The sequence below is a fragment of the Aethalodelphis obliquidens genome, unplaced genomic scaffold (genome assembly GCF_003676395.1).
Source record: "Aethalodelphis obliquidens isolate GAN/ISIS:26980383/991018 unplaced genomic scaffold, ASM367639v1 scaffold8, whole genome shotgun sequence".
Lineage (NCBI taxonomy): Eukaryota > Metazoa > Chordata > Mammalia > Artiodactyla > Delphinidae > Aethalodelphis > Aethalodelphis obliquidens.
This window is the reverse complement of record NW_020837952.1, coordinates 3,117,509-3,136,499: the sequence shown is the minus strand read 5'-3', so window position 1 is coordinate 3,136,499 and position 18,991 is coordinate 3,117,509. Positions and strand designations below refer to the sequence as shown.

The following is an 18,991-nucleotide window of genomic DNA, read 5'->3' as shown; positions in this document are numbered from 1 at the left end:
TGCTGCACATACCTATGTGGAAAATATCTGGACTGTCAGGCTTGGGGTTAATTGGTTTCAGCTTACGTCTCAGGGGAGCAGAGTCCTAGTGCACATGGAGCCCTGGTTCAAGTGCCCAAACCAGCTTCGCTCCAAGGGGAGTGGCGTCCTGAAGGAAAGCAATTCCTTTTTCTCCACCCCTTTCAACCACTGGCACACACAGGCCTGCCTCTAGCTCCTGTGAAATGAGACAGAGATGAAATCTTAGAATAAAAGTTTTCAAATGCAATTCATTGTTCATCAATACCCAGGAGTGGCAGGTATATATGCTTCCCTTTTCATGAGAGGTCAAAGATGAAATTTATGCTTTGAAGGGTGTGGTTTGCTTCTTGAAATTCCATGCGGTGTCTTTAACAATGTGCTGCCCAGAGCAGCCTAAAGTGCCCTTATCTAACCAAGGGAGGCACATTTGTCTGCATATATAGAGGCAGGAGACAGGAGCCGGCACTGGGAAAAGTTAAACCCAGCCTGCACAATGAAGAAACAGCTTAAGAAGGAGGCAGCTCCACACATAGAGCTAAGTAAGTAGCCAGCAAGTAAGTATGCAACAGCCCAGGGAAGTTGCCCACCTGAGCAGACCTGGAACGAGAGAAGGATGGCTCCAGCCATGTTATTTTCTAGTTGCAGTAGAAGTTCCCAAAGGAAAGGTTCTGGTCTGGAGGGACTTCATCAAGCCTTTCTGAAACTCCCCATATGTGCTGTAGAGAGATTCTCAGAACTAATTTGTGCATTTTCTTTTCTCTCTAGGAGAAATTCTGTATGGAAACTAGCCTGTACCAGATAACTGATGAAGCTCAGCCCAGTTTTTTTGGGTCCTTGAATTTGTTTTTACTTTGTACTTTATTTGGATTTTCCTTTTTGCAGTTTACTCTCCTTTCCTCTTCTCTTGGACTCTTTTACCAACTAATAAAAATTTCTCCTAGCAGTTTTTACAGGAAGAAAGATGTTGGAGGGGTTTATGCTTTTCCTCTCTAGGCCTATGACTTGGTTAGATAAGCTTGGTTACCTTTAATGAAAGCAGTTATGGGGGCGATGGGGGGCGCGGGGAGAGGGGTGTCTAAGAATGTTTCTGTTAGCTCTAAACGACATTGTAGAAAATTAGGGTGGTTAGTCAGACTATTTTCTCCACTCTAAAGCACCACAAGTCTGGTCATCATCTTCAGAGAAAGACTCTGGTATGTGAGATTGAAACTGCGGATGGAGTGGGACTACTTTTGGGTAGATGGAGAATAAAGTTTGGGGGAAGAAGTGAGGCAGCTGCGTAGGAGAGCGGAAAACAATTCATTACCGAAGCTTGGGAATAGGGCAACTGATGCAGCCGAAATGGCTGCACTAGCTGATGTTTCGCGGTTCCTCCCAGGTGTGGGGTGCTGTTGGTGGGGCAGCAGATACTATGACGTGGCTCTGGGGCCGAGAGGAAATGGTCCTGCCAGGTGGCTATACTTTGTAGGATGGAGCTGTATCTCTCACAGAGCCGCGTCTCAGAAGAAATGATCTTGATTTCCAGGACCTAACGTGAGGCCGCGGCGAATTACAGCAGGAAACTTACGTGTCTGCAGGTTGCCAGCGGGGTGGAAGACTCCAACCCACACTGTGGGTTGGACCAGCGCGAGCACTAGCTCTGCAGGAGACAGCTCCCGCCCGGGCCGCCGTGGCCCCGCCTCCAGCCTGACCTGGGGAGGGCGGAGCCCCGGAATTTGCCGTCGGCCCGCCTTGCTCGCCGGCAGCCGAGGGGAATACGGAGAATCCAGCCAATAGGAAGGTGCAGCTGCGGTCCTGTCGGCCAATCGCGGGGCGTGTAGGGGGTAGGCTGGCGTGGCACTGGTTCCAGGGGTATGGAGCCTCTGGCGCGGGGACAGACTGTCAGGTGGTTGCTGAGCCGGTAAGGTGGGGTGCAGGGCAGGTCAGAGGTCACGCGGACGCCCGGCTTTCCGCGGGTTCCCCGGATGGAGGGCTGCCCTGGGAGCTGGCGCCGGGGCCAGAATGGGGCGTGCGGGGCGCCGAGCGGGGCTGCGAGGGGCGGCACGGGCTTTGAGGGCCTGGGCGCGGGGTCCAGATGGAGCCGCATTATTCGAAGGAAGACCGAGAGGAGGGAGCGGGGGGGCGGGAAGAAAACGCCAGAGGTTGCAGCGGCCTCACCCCTTTCTCTTCGCGGCCTAAGAGAAATGGCCGAACCCCCGGCCGGACCAGCCGCGGGGCCGGGACCCGTGATCGACGGTGCGCTGACCCCGTTTCACGCCGCGGAAGAGGCCGACGGCCACGGGGCAAGGTCCCCGCGGCCGCCTTCTTATCTGCGGAGACCTGGCGCCCGTCTGCTCCCTGGGCTTCCCTTCGCCCCACTTCAACAAAAGAATTCATTTTACTTCAGCCGACATCCAGGGAGCGCCTTCGTGTGAGGGGCCTGGGCAGGCCGCTGAGTACTTGTGTGTAGATTGGTTTTAGGACTGTTTGTGCAGCCTCCAGGCTCCAGGCACCTTTGTAGGGAGCATTATTGTGCACGGTATGTGAGTGGGGTGGCAGCTCTCCATTTGTTTGGTTTCATATGTCCCTGCTTTTAAAGCTATGCTAATTTTTTTGATGTTACGCCTTTGGGTTCATTTTCACTTGGTTTCCCCAAATTCCCTTCATATATCAGATTATTTCAAAGAGCATCATTGGGGGAGAAGTTGGGGAACCTGGGCTTGGAATTTCCTGTGTGTCAAGTGAAGATACTCTCATATCGTGCACTGCTTTCAAAGGAGCGTTATGAAGTTAAGGGAATGTGACATCTCTTTAAAGTGAAAAGCAAAAGCAAAAATTATATGGAAGGGGAGGCAAGAGGAGACGGGTTTCCAGAGGTCATAATTCTAGTGAATATTGGTGAAACCAGGGGACACTGTGTTTCTACCTTGACTCCAGTGGAATCTGAACCCCGACTAGTTTGCAGCACTTCTTGGCTCTGTAAACCTTTGAGCAAGGTGCTTCTTTGTTCTTTTGTTTCCACATACTTAAAATGGGGGTTGATAATATCAATCTTAAAGAGTTGGTGGTGAGTATTAAATGTGTTAATATTCTTAAAGTGCTTAGAACAATTCCTGGCATTTAAGAGTTTTATTATTACCTACAAGTACCTTCTTCCCCCTAAAAGATTCCACACTAAAAGAATTCTGACCTTATTACTTATCCTTCTTCAAAATCCTGTGAGCCTATTGCCAATGAACCCTTAGGCCTGTTTTCCATCCACGTCATTCATGATCTGAGGCTATAGTATAGTTAACGTGTGACTAGAGGTTTTCTGCTGGGTGTTTATCATTAAATAAGGTTGGAAACTTCCTCTATACAGTACTGGGTCTGTCCATGATAGCTGTGTTGGGTAAATGAAAACTTCTTTGACTGTTTAGTTTTTCATTGGATGATATTTCATTTACAGTCTTGGCCTAGACACAGTTTTTTTTGGACCCAATACCAAAAAGGCCATGATTACAGCATTCTTGGTTTCTCATGTTTCCCGGATGGCTGGGACTTGGGCGGGGAATTTCTGGGCAGCCTGGCAGCACTTCTGGTAGTGAATGGGGAAGCTTCTAATCTTCCCCATTCTAATTCTAATTCTAATCTAATCTTCCTCTACTGTTAGGAAATCAGCGGTGATCCCTTGGAATACTCCACAGAGCTCCTAAGCAGCTTTGGTTCAGTTTTGACTCAGTGAAGTGAAGGTTAGAGGTTAGAGAGTCGTATCTATTGATACAAAGCAGCATCTTTTCTACTTGACCTATAGTGCTAAGAGCTTGGGTGGGTGCTGTGGAATCAAAGACATCTTTATTCCCTGTTTCCTTACTGTGTATGTCTGCTGCCATACTTATGCCCTTTCTGTGAGCTTAAAAGTCCCTCTCAGCTTCTCTTGGTACTGTCCGGAAGGTTCTAATGGAAGACTTTTTTGTCTTCCAGTTCTTCCCTTCCAAGAAAGCTGCTGTTTATATAGGTAGCATTACTGGGAACTAATCACAAAATGAGAAACTTTGAGTTTACTAAAAAGAACATCGCTTACTGCACAGTCTTGCTGGCCTAGTTTGACTGAAGTACACATAGTGTGAGTTTAGTTATTTAGCTTTGGAGTAAGATAGTTTAGTACTTGTATAAGGTTGAAAGTTGGATGTTGGCTTGGTGAGAGTGGAGGACAGTGTCTTTGTGAAACCTCTGTGCTTTAATAAGGACAGGGAGTGACACCTTTAAAGAGTTGAGTGTTTGAGGCAGAAAGGGAAGACCTTTTGCCTTAATATTGTTGTCATCTTTATCATGTGAGTCCCTCTGGTTTTAATAAAATATTTTGGAAAAGAAGAGGCAGGGAGTATTTGACTGTACCAAATGTAAGGAGTTAGAAGTCCTAGATCCTTGTTGTCTCACCCATCTGATGCCATTTATTCTTTTGATAATTTAACAGACATGTATTGAACAATTAACATTTATTGGCCCCTGGAGACACAAAGACAAGGCCTCCGGGTATCATCAGGAATATCATGGATATAATAAAACAACAATGTATTATGAACTATAATAACATCAGAATGGAATATAAAACAGTTGGCCAGGGATGATAAAAATATATTTATTGTCTAATTCCTCTTCCACTTTTTTAAAAATTAATTTATTTATGGCTGCGTTGGGTCTTTGTTGCTATGCGCAGGCTTTCTCTAGTTGTGGTGAGCGGGGGCTAGGCTTCGTGTGGCGCGCAGGCTTGTCATTGCGGTGGCTTCTCGTTGTGGAGCATGGGCTCTAGGTGCGCGGGCTTCAGTAGTAGTGGCACGTGGGCTCAGTAGTTGTGTCTTGCGGGCTCTAGAGCTCAGGCTCAGTAGTGGTGGCGCATGGGCTTAGGTGCTCCGAGGCATGTGGGATCTTCCCAGACCATGGCTTGAACCTGGGTCTCCTGCATTGGCAGGCAGATTTTTTAACCACTGCGCCACCAGGGAAGTCTTCCACTTTTAATTTAAGGTCAGAGTAACTTACATTTTTTAGTGTAAGGACCAGTTCCCAGTAAAGACTTAAATTAGGAAATTAGGGTTCTCAGGCTTGTGTTTGTGCTTATTGCTAGTAGGTCATCTTGTGTGGGTTATTTTTGTTTGTTTTGGTCCTATTATCACTAACAATCAAGCGTCTATTAAAATTCCTAGGTAATGAAAGGAGGCTACACATTAACTATTGAACTTGTTAGCAGGTTCCAAAGAGCAGAAGGAGGCATGTATGAGGCTGGAGAATCTTATATGTATTGTCTGTCTTTACAGACAGTTTTTCTTTGCTTTAAGCAAAGAAACATTGAGGAAGATATGTACTTAAAATTGTTAGGGTCAGTCTGCATTGGGGGGCCAGTATCTGTCATTGGAATAAATAAGTTGAATGTAATCTAATAATAATCTTTCTTCACATTTGCCAGAGAACAGCTACTTAAGCAAGTATAAGGGCAAAGCACTTTTTTTCTGAGGCAAGAAGTGGGTATAGACTGATTTAATAGACTTTCTTACTTCATTGTAAAGAGGTCTTTGAAATTTTCACAGAGCTCGGAGTTGTGTTCCGGGGTAGATGTGTCACGCCAGGAGGCCAGGTTGGGCCGCGAAAGGGAAATGCAGTGCTGTAAACTTCAGGTTGGGAGGAAATCGGGGGAAGCCTCACACTGTGAGAGTCGGGAGGAACAAAGACCAAGTTATAGTTTCTGGAAGTAAGATATTAGTGACCCTGGTGTGTGAGCAGTCAAGGAGATTTGAAGCTGGCTAAGCCTCAGAGCTCTGAGCAGAGAAAGTGAAGAGCTCTATTTAACGGGTATTAATTGGGCCCTTGTAATTCTGAAGTCTCTGGTTGATGGGTGATATTTTTGTCTAAAAGTTCAGTACTTCTTGACAGCCTGGCCACGTTTCTCCCCACTGTTATCGTCTTTGACACCCAAGCAGCCGGTTTTATTATCAACTGTACTCTTCCTCCCCTTATCTTACCCCCTCTCTCCTCTTCTTGCTGCTTAAGATTTTCTCTTTCTCTTCTTTCTTTATCATTAGATGTTCTCCATGTCAGGTTTTCCTTTCAACCGTCAAACAGATTTTCAAAAGTCTAACTCAGGTGGAAGTAGCAAGCTTGATGCTGAGCTGAAAATTGTAGTTCTCTGGTAGACTAAGGGAGGTGTCTCCAATTTTGAGATTATTACTATGGAATACAAAGTCAGTAACATGAACAGTCTGTCTCAGTGGCCATTGTGCCAGAGAGAGAGAGAGAGAGAGAGAGGATCTGATGTGTGTTAAGCACATTGTACAATAGCAACACTGTTTGTACTTTATGAACTGGGTGTGCTTGTGTGACTTTCAGCTTACCGAAATATTACTCACTTAGGTAGAGGGGATTAGAGTTTCCAGGCCTTTTTCTTAAACTAAAGGGTATTAGAGTTTCCAGGCCTTTTTCTTATACTAACACCAGAGGGGCTTTTCGCTTTGTTCTTGTCAGGAAGTAGATGTAATCTGTCTCCAACCTTTTTTTCATTTTGTCATTTTATATCAAATTCATTTTAATGAGAGAAAAATAGGATTATTTTTTATTCAAATTGAAAAAATAATTCCAAACTTCACATCCTCAATTATAATTTAGAAATTCACATGGATTTTCTAAGCTGTTTCTCTCCCATCATCCCCAGTGGGGGCAAATTGAGTTTTGGAATTAATTAGATGTATATCCTGATGGAAAGACTCGGAAATTGGTGCTTCTTTATTGACCTGGAATGGAAAAACAGAGGAAGTAATAATTTCTCATTTTAAAAAATGGCTAGTAATATTCCTTATTAAAATACGTAGGGTTCAGACAGCAGTTAGATCTGTTTGAACCACTGAATATTTCAGTTTTGTTGACTCCCAGTCATCAGGGGCAGGAGCTCACCTTCATGAAGAACATCTTTCACAGCATAGATGTTAGATGAACAGTCATGATTTAGTAGGAATATCAAGTGCTTTAGCCTTAAAAGTAGACCTTTAGAGAAAAGGGAATTTTAGAAGGATCTGGAAATCTTTACATTTTCTTCAAAACAAATGGAATTGTTTTTTTATCACAGCTCCTTTTTATTCTCTAATAAACAACTTGGGGATCACTTTTTAAAGCCTGTACATCTGGCAGTTTCCACTTTGTCACCAGCATGGCACTGAACGTTGGCTGAGGAAACATCAACAGGGAGAAGAGATGGCTTTGGCAGCAACTTTAAACATTCCTGTTCACATTTTTTTTTTTTTTTGCGGTACACGGGCCTCTCACTGTTGCGGCCTCTCCCGTTGCGGAGCACCGGCTCCGGACGCGCAGGCTCAGCGGCCATGGCTCACGGGCCCAGCCGCTCCGTGGCATGTGGGATCTTCGCGGACCGGGGCACGAACCCGTGTCCCCTGCATCGGCAGGCGGACTCTCAACCACTGCGCCACCAGGGAAGCCCTTCCTGTTCACATTAATCAATTGATTCCATGCACACTTCTCTAGTTGCCTCTATGAAACTTCTTTTCCTACTTAATGTTGTCTCTGATTTTATTTATACAAGGTTGGGGGAGGAAAAAAGGGGAGAGGAATTAGAGGACTGTTCAAAGACATTCCTCTCCGAAACTTAAAATTAATTTTAGGGAGACCTTTGCAACAATGAACACAGTTCTAAAATCAGTGAAATGGTTTGTGGTGCCTTTGCTCTCTGTAGAAGAATTTTATAAGAAAAAAATTAATTTAAATTCAAACTTCTTTTTAACCATAGGGGGAAAACGTTTAAGTTGAAGTTATATATGTGCTTTAATACTCAGTATTTCATACTTTCTTGGTGGCAATTTTTTTTTTTTTTTTTTTTGCCGGCACGCGGGCCTCTCACTGCTGTGGCGTCTCCCGTTGCAGAGCACAGGCTCCGGACGCGCAGGCTCAGTGGCCATGGCTCACGGGCCCAGCCGCTCCGCGGCATGTGGGATCTTCCCGGACCGGGGCACGAACCCGTGTCCCCTGCATCGGCAGGCGGACTCTTAACCACTGCGCCACCGGGGAAGTCCTCTTGGTGGCAATTTTAAAAACTGATTTGGGCTATCCAAATTGTTCTTCTAGAGTTCTTGTAAATGATAAGAGAACACATGGAATTATTATTAATTAAATGTTCGGCATTTATTATAGCTAGTATGTGTTTGGGGCGGTATAATTGTTTATTTTGATATAATTTCAGACTTACAGACGAGCTGCAAGAATAGTATTAGGGAATAAATGCTTTCAGGATAGGGTGATATGATAGTAGCAAGCAGCAGGTGCTTTGGGGGAACATGAAAGAGGGCCGTTTAACCCAAATTAGGGAGTCAGGAAACACTTTCCTGAGGAGAATTTTTCTAATTCTTTGCATTCAGGTGAAACTTCCAAATCACAATTTCAGAGCTTGGTTGTTTGCACACTGAGTCAAAGTAGTAGTAAGTTAAGCTTGAGGCCATATATGCCTGCTAACCAGACGGCTTCAGATCTCTGATTGTGCATTGTGAAGCTTTATCAGAGAGAACTGGTAAGTCCCTGAGGTGTTCGTTGAGAAACTGAGTAAACCTATGTGACCTTTATGTTTTAAAAAAATAAACAATACAGGTACATGGTAAAAAAAATTTTTTTAACTGCAAAACCGTATACAGTGTATATTCAGTGAGAGGTCTTCCTTTTCTCCTGACCTCTTTTGTGCTCCCCCACTGCTTCCTCTTAGGGACGGCAATACCAGTTTTTGGCATGTCCTTTGGATATCGTCTGTATATGTATGTGTGTATTCTCTCTCTCTCTCTCTCTTTTTTGCTACATAAATGATAGCATGCTGTTCTATAAACTGGGTTTTTAACTTCACAGTATATCTTGGAGATTGTTTCCTATTAATCCATATAGATCTGCCTTATTTATGGCATTCCATCCTATAAATGTACTAAGTTGTTTCAGTCTTTTTACACTACAAACAGTGCTGTGGGAAATATTCTTGCACATACTTCCTGTGGGACTGTTTCTTTAGTATGCATTCTTAGAAATGGAATTGCTGCGTCAAAGGATATGTAGGCTTTTGACATTTAGACAGAAAATGTAATTAGCATTCTTATCTTTTAAATAGTCTTACAACTTTTGAGAAGGAATCAGATAAAATAGTTATTACATTGAACCATGAGTGCCATTTTTTTCCTGCTGTCGATTGCTGTTCAAGAGGAGGAAACTTACTGGCTTTAAGAAAAGGTGACACTTAGTGATTGGGGGTGAGCTAGAATATCAAAGCAGTGTTAATCATAGTTATCAGAGTACTGCTGGATTGATTCTTGTTGCTTGTATCTCCACTTGATCTTTTTCTTTTTTTTAAATTTTCTTTTCATTTATTTATTTTTGGCTGATTTATTGGGTCTTTGTTGCTGCGTGCGGGCTTTCTCTAGTTGCGGCAAGCAGGGGCTACTCTTCGTTGCTGTGTGCGGGCTTCTCATTGTGGTGGCTTCTGTTGCGGAGCATGGGCTCTAGGCGCGCGGGCTTCAGTAGTTGTGGCACTCAAGCTCAGTAGCTGTGGCTTGAGGGCTCAGGAGCGCAGGCTCAGTAGTTGTGGCGCACGGGCTTAGCTGCTCCGTAGCATGTGGGATCTTCCCGGACCAGGGCTCGAACCCGTGTCCCCTGCACTGGCAGGTGGATTCTTAACCACTGCTCCACCGGGTCAGCCCGATCTTTTTCTTAGCGTAATTAAATGACTGAAATGACCTGGTGGTATGGTCCTAGAGAGCAAAACTGTCTTACTCTTAACTTACTGCTTCCTTATGGGTGTTAAATTTTCATGGAGACTTAAATACTGTGCAGCACACCAAGCATACTGACCCTCTATTCCCTGCCCTAGTTATATTCTCTAGACACTATAAACAGTGGAGTTTATAGTTTGTTGACTCAATGTTTTGATGAGAAAGTTGGAATCTAGGGAATTCCCTGGCGGCCTAGTGGTTAGGACTCGGTGCTTTCAGTGCCGGGGCCCTGGTTTGATCACTGGTCAGGGAACTAAGATCCCGCAAACCGAGAGGTGCTGCCAAAAAAAAAAAAAAATGTTGGAATCTAGAATCATTTCCTCTCTTGGAATAATATATTTCTGAGACTTCACAGAGAAAACCAGACTTCTTGTATTTTATCGGCTCTATAAGTAATTATGGGAGTAATCACTTAAAATACTAATAGTAATTATTAAAAATTTTATCTTGAGATATTTCTGTTTAAAATTATTTAACACCTTTTCACATTTCAGACTTGGGGAAAAACACACTACTATCTCAATTTGTTTTTTTAAAAAAAAGAAATTATTTATTTATTTATTTATGGCTGCGTTGGGTCTTCATTGCTGCACGCGGGCGTTCTCCAGTTGTGGCGAGCGGGGGCTACACTTTGTTGCAGCGCGCAGGCTTCTCACTGCAGTGGCATCTCTTGTTGTGGAGCACGGGCTCTAGGCACGTGGGCTTCAGTAGTTGTGGCATGCGGGCTCAGTAGCTGTGGCTCGCGGGCTCTAGAGTGCGGGCTCATTAGTTGTGGCACATGGGCTTAGTTGCTCTGCGGCATGTGGGATCTTCCCGGACCGGGGCACGAACCGTGTCCCCTGCATTGGCAGGCAGACTCTCAACCACTGTGCCACCAGGGAAGCCCCTTGCTTTTTAAATATAAGTTTTAAAGGCCTGTTTTGGATAGGAATCTTACTCACATGTGTTAAACACTTCTGTGCCTTCTGAAACAGGATATCAGTCATCAGTACAAAAGTAATCTAATTGAATCGGTTCTTTGTGAGTAGGGCTGCAATTAGAAACTTGAGTTATTCTTAATAATAATATAATGTTAGTATTCTTTTAAAAAATAACCACTGTTAATGCTTTTTTGCACTTCTTCCTATTTTAATTAATTAATTTATTTATTGGCTGCAATGTGCAGCTTACAGGATCTCAGTTCCCCAACCAGGGGTTGAACCCGGGCCACAGCAGTGAAAGCCTAGAATCCTAACCACTAGGCCACCAGAGAACTCCCAATAATAATATTCTTTTTTTTGGCGGGGACCGGGGGAGGATGGTGCTCTGTGTGGCTTGTGGGATCTTAGTTCCCTGACCAGGGATCGAACTTGCACCCTTGGCAGTGAAAGCACGGAGTCCTAACCATTGGACCACCAGGGAATTCCCAATAATATATATGTATTTTAAAATATTTATTTATTTATTTGGCTATGCCGGGTCTTAGTTGCAGCACGCGGGATCTTCATTGCAGCATGTGGGATCTTTTAGTTGCGGCATGCGAGATCTAGTTCCCTGACCAGGGATCGAACACAGGCCCGCTGCGTTGGGAGCATGTAGTCTTAACCATTGGACCACCAGGGAAGTCCTCCCAGTAATATTCTTCATAATAATGTTCTCAGAGCTGATTGAAGTATAAGGAAGTTGCCTCATATCAAATAGCCCAAGACTTTCCCTGTAAGAGCCATAGTCCCAGATCTGATTTGTGGTTTCCAGTTTATTGTGTGTTATCCTGGCTTCTTAGAATGATATGTAAAATAAAAGTAAAAAGGCTCTGAGTGGGGCCTAGGAGCTGTGCTGTGATTGGAATCCAAGTGGCACCGCTACTGAGTGGTCGGATGTGTAAATCCCATTTAGGTGAGGTGCTATTGTAACTGGCTGAAAGAGGGGTTGGATTTAGTCAGTAGTTTTGGGATCTGTTGGCGAAACCATCTGGTGGCTCAAACTCTGATAGGAAGGACGTTACTATTGTTCATTATAACAAGATACTTGATATTGGTGACTATAGACATGAAAGATTATGTTTTCCAAATTAGCAAGTGGTGATATGTTTTACATTCCAGAAGACAGATGAAACCTAAAACCCCCTTCAGGTCTTAATTCTGTAATTTTGCAAAATATGTATAGAATATGTCGATAGACTATCAAAGAAAGTAGAGCACTGTTCAAATAGGGGCAATAAAGGTACAATAGTGGGAAAAGATTATTTAATTAGTAAAAGCTAAGGGGAGGCTTCATCACTTTTTCAGTAGGATAGTTGTTATTGGAATCTAAGGGGGGGCAGTTAACAATTAATACTGCTTACCTTTCCCTTTCTAAATTTGGAATCAACTGAGAAATAGATTCCTTAATCAGTAGATCAAAATTTTACAAAATCAGCCTTATTGGTGGGGTTGACTGGAGAATATGCCATAGATCTGTGGCCCAATGGGCTTACTAATATCCCCCTGCCCCCCAGTTAAACTTAACCCAATAGGATGCTGGACATCTGGGATACCCCCTTATGCCAGCCCCGCCTCAGGCTGCTTATTGCTGAGGGAGAGAAGTGCAGGCATGCTGCCTTGTCCTCCTGGTGCCTCAGCTCTCATTAGTTTCTTCTCCCAGTTGTTGAAGTGTTGGGGAATGAGACCTGAAACCTTACAGCTGAAGTCTCTCTTCAGGGAAATGTGAGGCTGGGAAATAGTGACCCTCTACTTGTACTACCAGTGTGCTGGTGAGGTGCTTCCCCTTCCCCTGTTCCAGAAAATTGAAACATGAGCTTAAATTGTTAGTTAGATCAAAGAGAGTTATAGATCTCTGTCCTTAAAAACTCATCAAAAGGGGGGGGGTCAGTCTTTTAAATATTTGGGTTAATCTGGAGGCAGAGACTGGGTAATTGCCTAGCAGCCTCTCTGTAGATGCTTATTAAAAACTATTTGCCCACTTCCCTGAAATACCTTTTGCTTCAGTTTGGTTTTGAAGTCTTGCCAGCAAAAACATGATTAAGACTTTTACATTTTTTATTAAATATCTCTTAATCATATTCTGAAAACTGTAATTATTTTCAAGGTTATCTAATTCAATAGAACAATTATTCTTTTAACATTGTAAGGGTTCAGTCATACAGAGTAACAGAATGCTGGTTCTGAACTTGTTGGTTTTAGTTTGTTCTTGCTAATTCCTCTCCCTCTCTTTTCTCCTTTCCAGAATCTTATTCTAAGAACTCAGACACTCAGGTATCCACCATGGTGTTGGGTCCTGAGCAGAAGATGCCAGATGGTAATTTACAGCTTTGTGTTATTGTCTAATTTTTATTTGGAATTAGGCTTAAGCCAGTAACAGAAATTTACCATATTGTCCTTCTTGTCTTCCGTTCCAACAAAAATTGTCCCTACCTCCTCTCCCCCAGCCAACAATATCATCATGGAGACCTGCTCCATTCAGAGGTCACCACCTGGTAACTTAGGCTGTAAATGAAAATGGATTTATAACCACAGAGACTTGCCTCATATCTTACTTCCAGTTTTGAGATGAGCCAAGATTAGCTACAAGTTTGGTTTCTATAGCAGTAATGCTTGTAAAGGCAGTATTATTTGCAGACCTGGCATAAAACCTCTAGAGTGCTTTGTCTGCTCATGGCGCTTCAGATATGCATGGAACAGTAAAATACTGAGCCAGCACCTAATAGTGTATTTAATGAGACTTCTTACCTGCTTTGACTAATTCTTCCTGATTCTAAATTTCTCCTTTAGAATTTCCATTCCTTTTCTGTACATTTCCTCCTCAGATCAGGGCCACTTAAGGTGAAGTGGATCAGTTCCCTATAGAAAGAAAGCTTTTGTTTTTCTGATTGGATGTTGCAAAGGTTTCTTGGAAACCTTGAGATTAGAGCTTTGTGGTTAAAAATAGCCATTTGAAGGCTACAGCAAACTGGGCTTTGTATTAGCCCTTTTCTCCCAGACCCTCCCCCTCCCTGCTTTTAAAATTAACTGCAAAGTGTAGGATTTAAGGAAACACTGACGATTAATCTGAGATGAGCCCTCCTATCAGGAGGGTGATACCTCCCTCCCAAGCTCTTCGCTGCAGGCCTTAGTCAGGAGGGTTCCTGTTTGTTGGTTTCCCTGCAGCTTCAGATTTTAGCCTGAAATGTGGCAGGAGTTTGCAATTTACACATTTTTGGAGAAGCCTGATGGAGGTATAATGGCCAAGGATGATTCTTTGAGTAAGTCCTAAGCAAATAATGGGGGGCAGGGAGGAGGAGAGAGGGGAGGGTCCCACTAGACTGACCTATTTCCTTCTAAAAGTTAGGATTTTAGGTTACCAGTGGGACTAGTCTGGGGATGTTATTCAATACATTGAGCCCTAGACATCACTGTTTTTAGAAGAAAATGAAATGGTTCTAAAAATTGGCAAATGGGGATAGAAGTGTGAAAGTAGGGGGAAACCATTGTGGGATTCATGCTGAAAACTGATGTAGAGCTGAGTGACGGGCACAGGGGTGAGAGGGAGCTTTTTTATCATAAGCGTTTTTGTACTTCTCAAATTTTCAGCCATGTGAACATATTGCCTATTCAAAAATTAATTTATTAAAAATATAAATAAAAATAAAGTACTAGAAATTGAGAGAGTCAGGTTCATCTTGTGCATTTAGGTATTAAAAAGATTTAATATCAGCATTTCTAAGGATGAGCTGTTAGTGTATTTTGTTCACTTTAATTCATTTCTTCTCAAACCTGTTAATTCAGAAGATGCTTCTGGAGACCACGGGGATTCTGCCAGTCTTGGGGCCATCAACCCTGCCTACAGTAACTCCTCTCTTCCACAGTCCCCCGGGGGGCACTCAGAGGACGCTTTCACCACGTACTTTGATGAGAAGATTGCCATTCCTCAGGAGGAGGTTAGTGACAGGTCCTTGGAGGAAAACATTATTATCTAGGGACAACCTATGAGTGGCAAGTCTGCTGGACAACTCCAGACCAACAGCTTCAGGTCTAATTCTGGCACGCAGTCTCTGAAGACTGAATTTTTGTAATCAGGGTAAACAGAAACTGATAAGGAAACTGAGGGCCTTGAAAAACCCGTTGCCAAGTTGGACTAGTGAGCATTTTTTCACCAAGAAAGTATGAATTCCATGTTCCCTTTTTTACAGTGCCTTTTGTCCTATTTGGGTAGTGGTTGTGCACAGAGGTACTGATATTATTGCTTGGGTTTTAGAATGAAAGGCTGTTGGAAAGAGCAGGTAAGAGAAGGCCTCTTACTTGGACAGAGAGGTGGCCAGCTTATTGATGAGAAGTGGATAAGATGGACGTGAAACTTGGGCACACCCAGTATCCAACTTCCTAAATGTTCTTATGAAGCTAATATTGCTGCTTTATATGTGACAAAATAATAGATAAAATAGATCAGTAGTTTGGAGGTGATAATCATTTTGACCTGTTTTCCTCTCTTGTACAGTACTCTTGTTTTAGCTTTCGTAAACTCTGGGCTTTCACGGGACCGGGATTTCTTATGAGCATTGCCTACCTGGATCCAGGAAACATTGAATCTGATTTGCAGTCTGGAGCAGTGGCTGGATTTAAGGTGAACATCGAGTCCTACCCCTTTCCCGTTTAAACACACATAGCACACCACATCCTTTTCCTCTACTCTTTCTGTTGGATATGAACCTCAGCGGCTACATGCTGATACTTGATTGGCTGTGACACTTCAGCGAAAAGTACTTTTCCATCTGTTTTTAAATTTTATTTTATCCACATAGATGGTTTTTTATTTTATTTTACCCACATAGTTTCCTTGAACACAGGAGAAACTGCAGATGGGAGAAACTAAGGCTCAGAAAGGTGCAAGGTGACCTAGCAGGTTCTGTGCAGAACATGATGCAGAACTCAGGTCATTTGATTCCTGACCGGGGCTCTTTCCTGAACGTAGTGTTTCCCATTCACATTGCCAAACAACCAAACAAAAAAATCCCAGTTATCTAATGAGTGTAATGGTGGGATTTTGTTCTTCTCTAGTTGCTCTGGGTTCTTCTGATGGCCACCATCGTGGGGCTCCTGCTCCAGCGCCTTGCAGCTAGACTGGGAGTGGTCACTGGGCTGCATCTTGCTGAAATGTGTCACCGTCAGTATCCCAGGGTGAGCAGTGTTTGTCTGTTACTCATATCATAGGTGACTCTGTGTCTGGCAACCTGTGCTGGCCCCCTTGTATACTGAAATAGTGGAGGATGTAGGGATCCGTGGCCCTGAGGACTGGGAATCCCAAGGGAAATTCTATAGCCCCTCTCGCGGCTGACCCATGTTTCTGTGCTCCTTCAAAATCTAACATGAGATTCACATTTCCCAGAAAGTTTCCTTAGAAAAATTCTGTTTGAGTAAACATTTACCTTGCACTCTGCCTTTTGGTACCTAGCAGTGCCCAGTTCACAAAGGGGCAGGGGTATTCTGTCTAAGCACTTTCATTCATACATCCATAGTACTCCATCGCTTTGCATTATGCATATTTTCTTTTTTGTTTGTCTTTGCCATAAATTTGAAGAAAGTGAGTTTTTTCCTTTTGCTGCAAATTATATTACGCAGGATCTTTGGATTTGTTAATAATGATTTTTCAGTTACCTTGACCCTGGAGTTTACACTGTCCTCTGTAGTTTCCTTCTGGATATTTTGAACCTTTCTTGCTGCTACCTAAGGCAGGAATGGATGGACCCAATGTCTGGAAGACAGCTTTAAACTGGCCTGATCTTTAGATAAGTACTCATCTACCTGTTTGCCCTAAATGTTTAATCTCCTTTCCTGGCTGTGAGAAAGTATCCTTACCTGGTTTTTTTTTTTTTCTTTCTTTTTCTTTTTCTTATATGCTTCTCAAAAAAACAAAACAAAACAAAAAAACCCCTTGATAATTTATAATTTCTTTTAGCTTCTCTTTCTTCATGTATCTTAGCAGTTGTTTTTTGTGACATATTTTTTGGGTAGTAGGTACCTGGAGGTGTTTTTTTTTTTTTCCCTGGCCTCAGTGAGCCAGCACGACTTAATTGCTTTCTGCTGGATTATTTGACCAGATTAATTCCCAGATTTTGTTATAGGACACCCAATTCCAACCACTTTGCCCCGAGTCCCTTTGCATATTTGTCTTTTTTACTTGCTTGTGCATTACTACATTAAGGATGACTCTAACCTTTTCATGCTTGTTTTGTCTCTTCAGCTATGGTCAGGATAGATATTTTCTTCTGCAGCATTTCTGTTCTCTCCTGAACAATATTTTGACCATCTTAGCATCCTCATTTTCCCCTAAGACTTTTAGGATTGTTTTCAGGCAAAAAATTAAGTGGAAATAATGGATGGAAATTCCATTCTTCTGTCAAGTGGAAAGGAATGAGAAAAAAATTGGAGTCAGCCGCTGCCCTGACCTTGACTCACAGGCTCTGCCACATAGAAGCAGTCTGGTCTTCTCCAGAAAGGGGCCAAGTGGAGCTGAGTTCTGGTACTTTATCTCTAGACCGAAAGCTTTTAAAGGACTCTTTATGGATCAGTGCCAAAATGTGAATTCCAAACTATGGGGGAAAGTTCTTAGAAATGATTAATTAGAACCATATCTTTCTGCTGTTTGGTGTTTAGGTTCCACGAATTATCCTGTGGCTGATGGTGGAGTTGGCTATCGTTGGCTCAGATATGCAAGAAGTTATTGGCTCCGCCATTGCCATCAATCTCCTCTCTGCAGGAAGGTGAGGGGGTTTTTCTCTAGAAAGTAATCAATGTTTTGCTAGACTTCCAAGCAAGTGTAAAAACAAAAACCCAACTCATTTTCAATTTTCAAGATTCAACTCAAGTATCAATACTTTTTCTGTGGAACCTTTCTGGAACCACCTTCTTCTCTCTTGGCAAATGTAGGTTCTGTATCTTCCATGTTCTTATATTGGGTCATGAGACCCAACACACCCTTTATTATCCAGGGTGTGGCAGTGGGTATTACAATTAATTTGTATGTCAGTTTATCCCACTAGACAAGTGAGCTTGAGAGATAAGACCCATACTTTTCAGCTTTGTATCCTGGTTGTCTGAAATAGTAGACAAAGTTGAATGAATGAGTTACTTTACTTGGTGCTGTGCCTGGCCTCCTGCCACTGTTCCCTTTTCCCTAAGTCCTTGCTCCTCCAAGTGTTGTATAGCTGGAGAGCTGTTGGGAAGAGAGTGTTTCTCAATGTTTCTTTTCTTTCCTTTAATCTCCATTTCTTATCTCTGACCTAGGGTCCCGCTATGGGGTGGAGTTCTTATCACCATTGCAGATACCTTTGTATTTCTCTTTTTGGACAAATATGGTAAGCAGAGTGGGAAGGGAGGGGTCAGTCAAAGGAGCTGCTTTCCATCACATGGCTGATGGGGGAGTCTGCCTTTTGTGAGCTCACTGCTGCATTTTCTCCCTTAGGCTTACGGAAGCTAGAAGCATTTTTTGGTTTTCTCATCACTATTATGGCCCTCACATTTGGATACGAGGCAAGTGTTACAGGCTGTTCATTAGCTTTTTAAAACAATTTTTTTTCCTTTTATTATAAAAGACAGTATTTGTTAACAAAAAGCCAAATTCAGTCCTGAGCAAATTTGGAAGGAATAAGAGGTAGCAAAGACTAGTGTCCAGGAAGGCCTGCAGGGACTCCTAGGTCAAAAATGATTAGAATTTCCAGGACTTTCCAGACTAGACTCTCTGGTTCCAAGTTGGCCATCCCAACAACAGAACAGCCTTGGAGAGGGTTAAGGAAGGGATTGCAGGGTTATTCTTGGCTGTTACCTTAGAGGGATTCTGTTTTTGTTCATCCTGGTTGATAATAACTGCAGCTTGGACTTTCTCTGTAATGCAGCAGTTAATGAACTATGGGGGATACAGTGCATGTTTCCCGGTTTGTCCCCCAACCCAGATACTCCATTGGGTTAACCCTAACCCTACTGTTATATGCACCTACAGTAATAGCACCTTTCTATATCCAATTGTTATAAACTGATTTCTGCTTATTGACCTAGCTAAACTTTTTTTTTTTAAATTAATTTATTTATGGCTGCGTTGGATCTTCATTGCTGCACATGGGCTTTCTCTAGTTGCGGCGAGCAGGGGCTACTCTTCATTGCGGTGCGCGGGCTTCTTACTGTGGTGGCTTCTCTTGTTGCAGAGCACGGGCTCTAGGCACATGGGCTTCAGTAGTCGTGGCATGCGGGCTCAGTAGTTGTGGC

The 18,991-nt window shown here is 43.1% G+C and overlaps 1 protein-coding gene across 3 annotated transcripts in view; it reads left to right on the top strand.

Moving 5' to 3' along the window:
• The first annotated feature begins 1,801 nt into the window (after positions 1-1,801).
• Positions 1,802-18,991, top strand: part of SLC11A2 (solute carrier family 11 member 2) — a 32,228-nt gene continuing 15,038 nt past the window's right edge. Inside the window, exons 1-8 of one of the 3 annotated variants that reach the window (XM_027106276.1) lie at positions 1,802-1,921; positions 12,984-13,055; positions 14,522-14,673; positions 15,231-15,356; positions 15,791-15,910; positions 17,387-17,493; positions 18,017-18,087; positions 18,195-18,262. In XM_027106276.1, the coding sequence (XP_026962077.1) occupies positions 13,022-13,055; positions 14,522-14,673; positions 15,231-15,356; positions 15,791-15,910; positions 17,387-17,493; positions 18,017-18,087; positions 18,195-18,262 (678 nt within the window). In that variant the 5' untranslated portion in view covers positions 1,802-1,921; positions 12,984-13,021. Of the gene's footprint in view, positions 1,922-12,983; positions 13,056-14,521; positions 14,674-15,230; positions 15,357-15,790; positions 15,911-17,386; positions 17,494-18,016; positions 18,088-18,194; positions 18,263-18,991 lie in introns of those variants that run through there. The other 2 variants (XM_027106277.1, XM_027106279.1) reach the window with 2 other exon arrangements.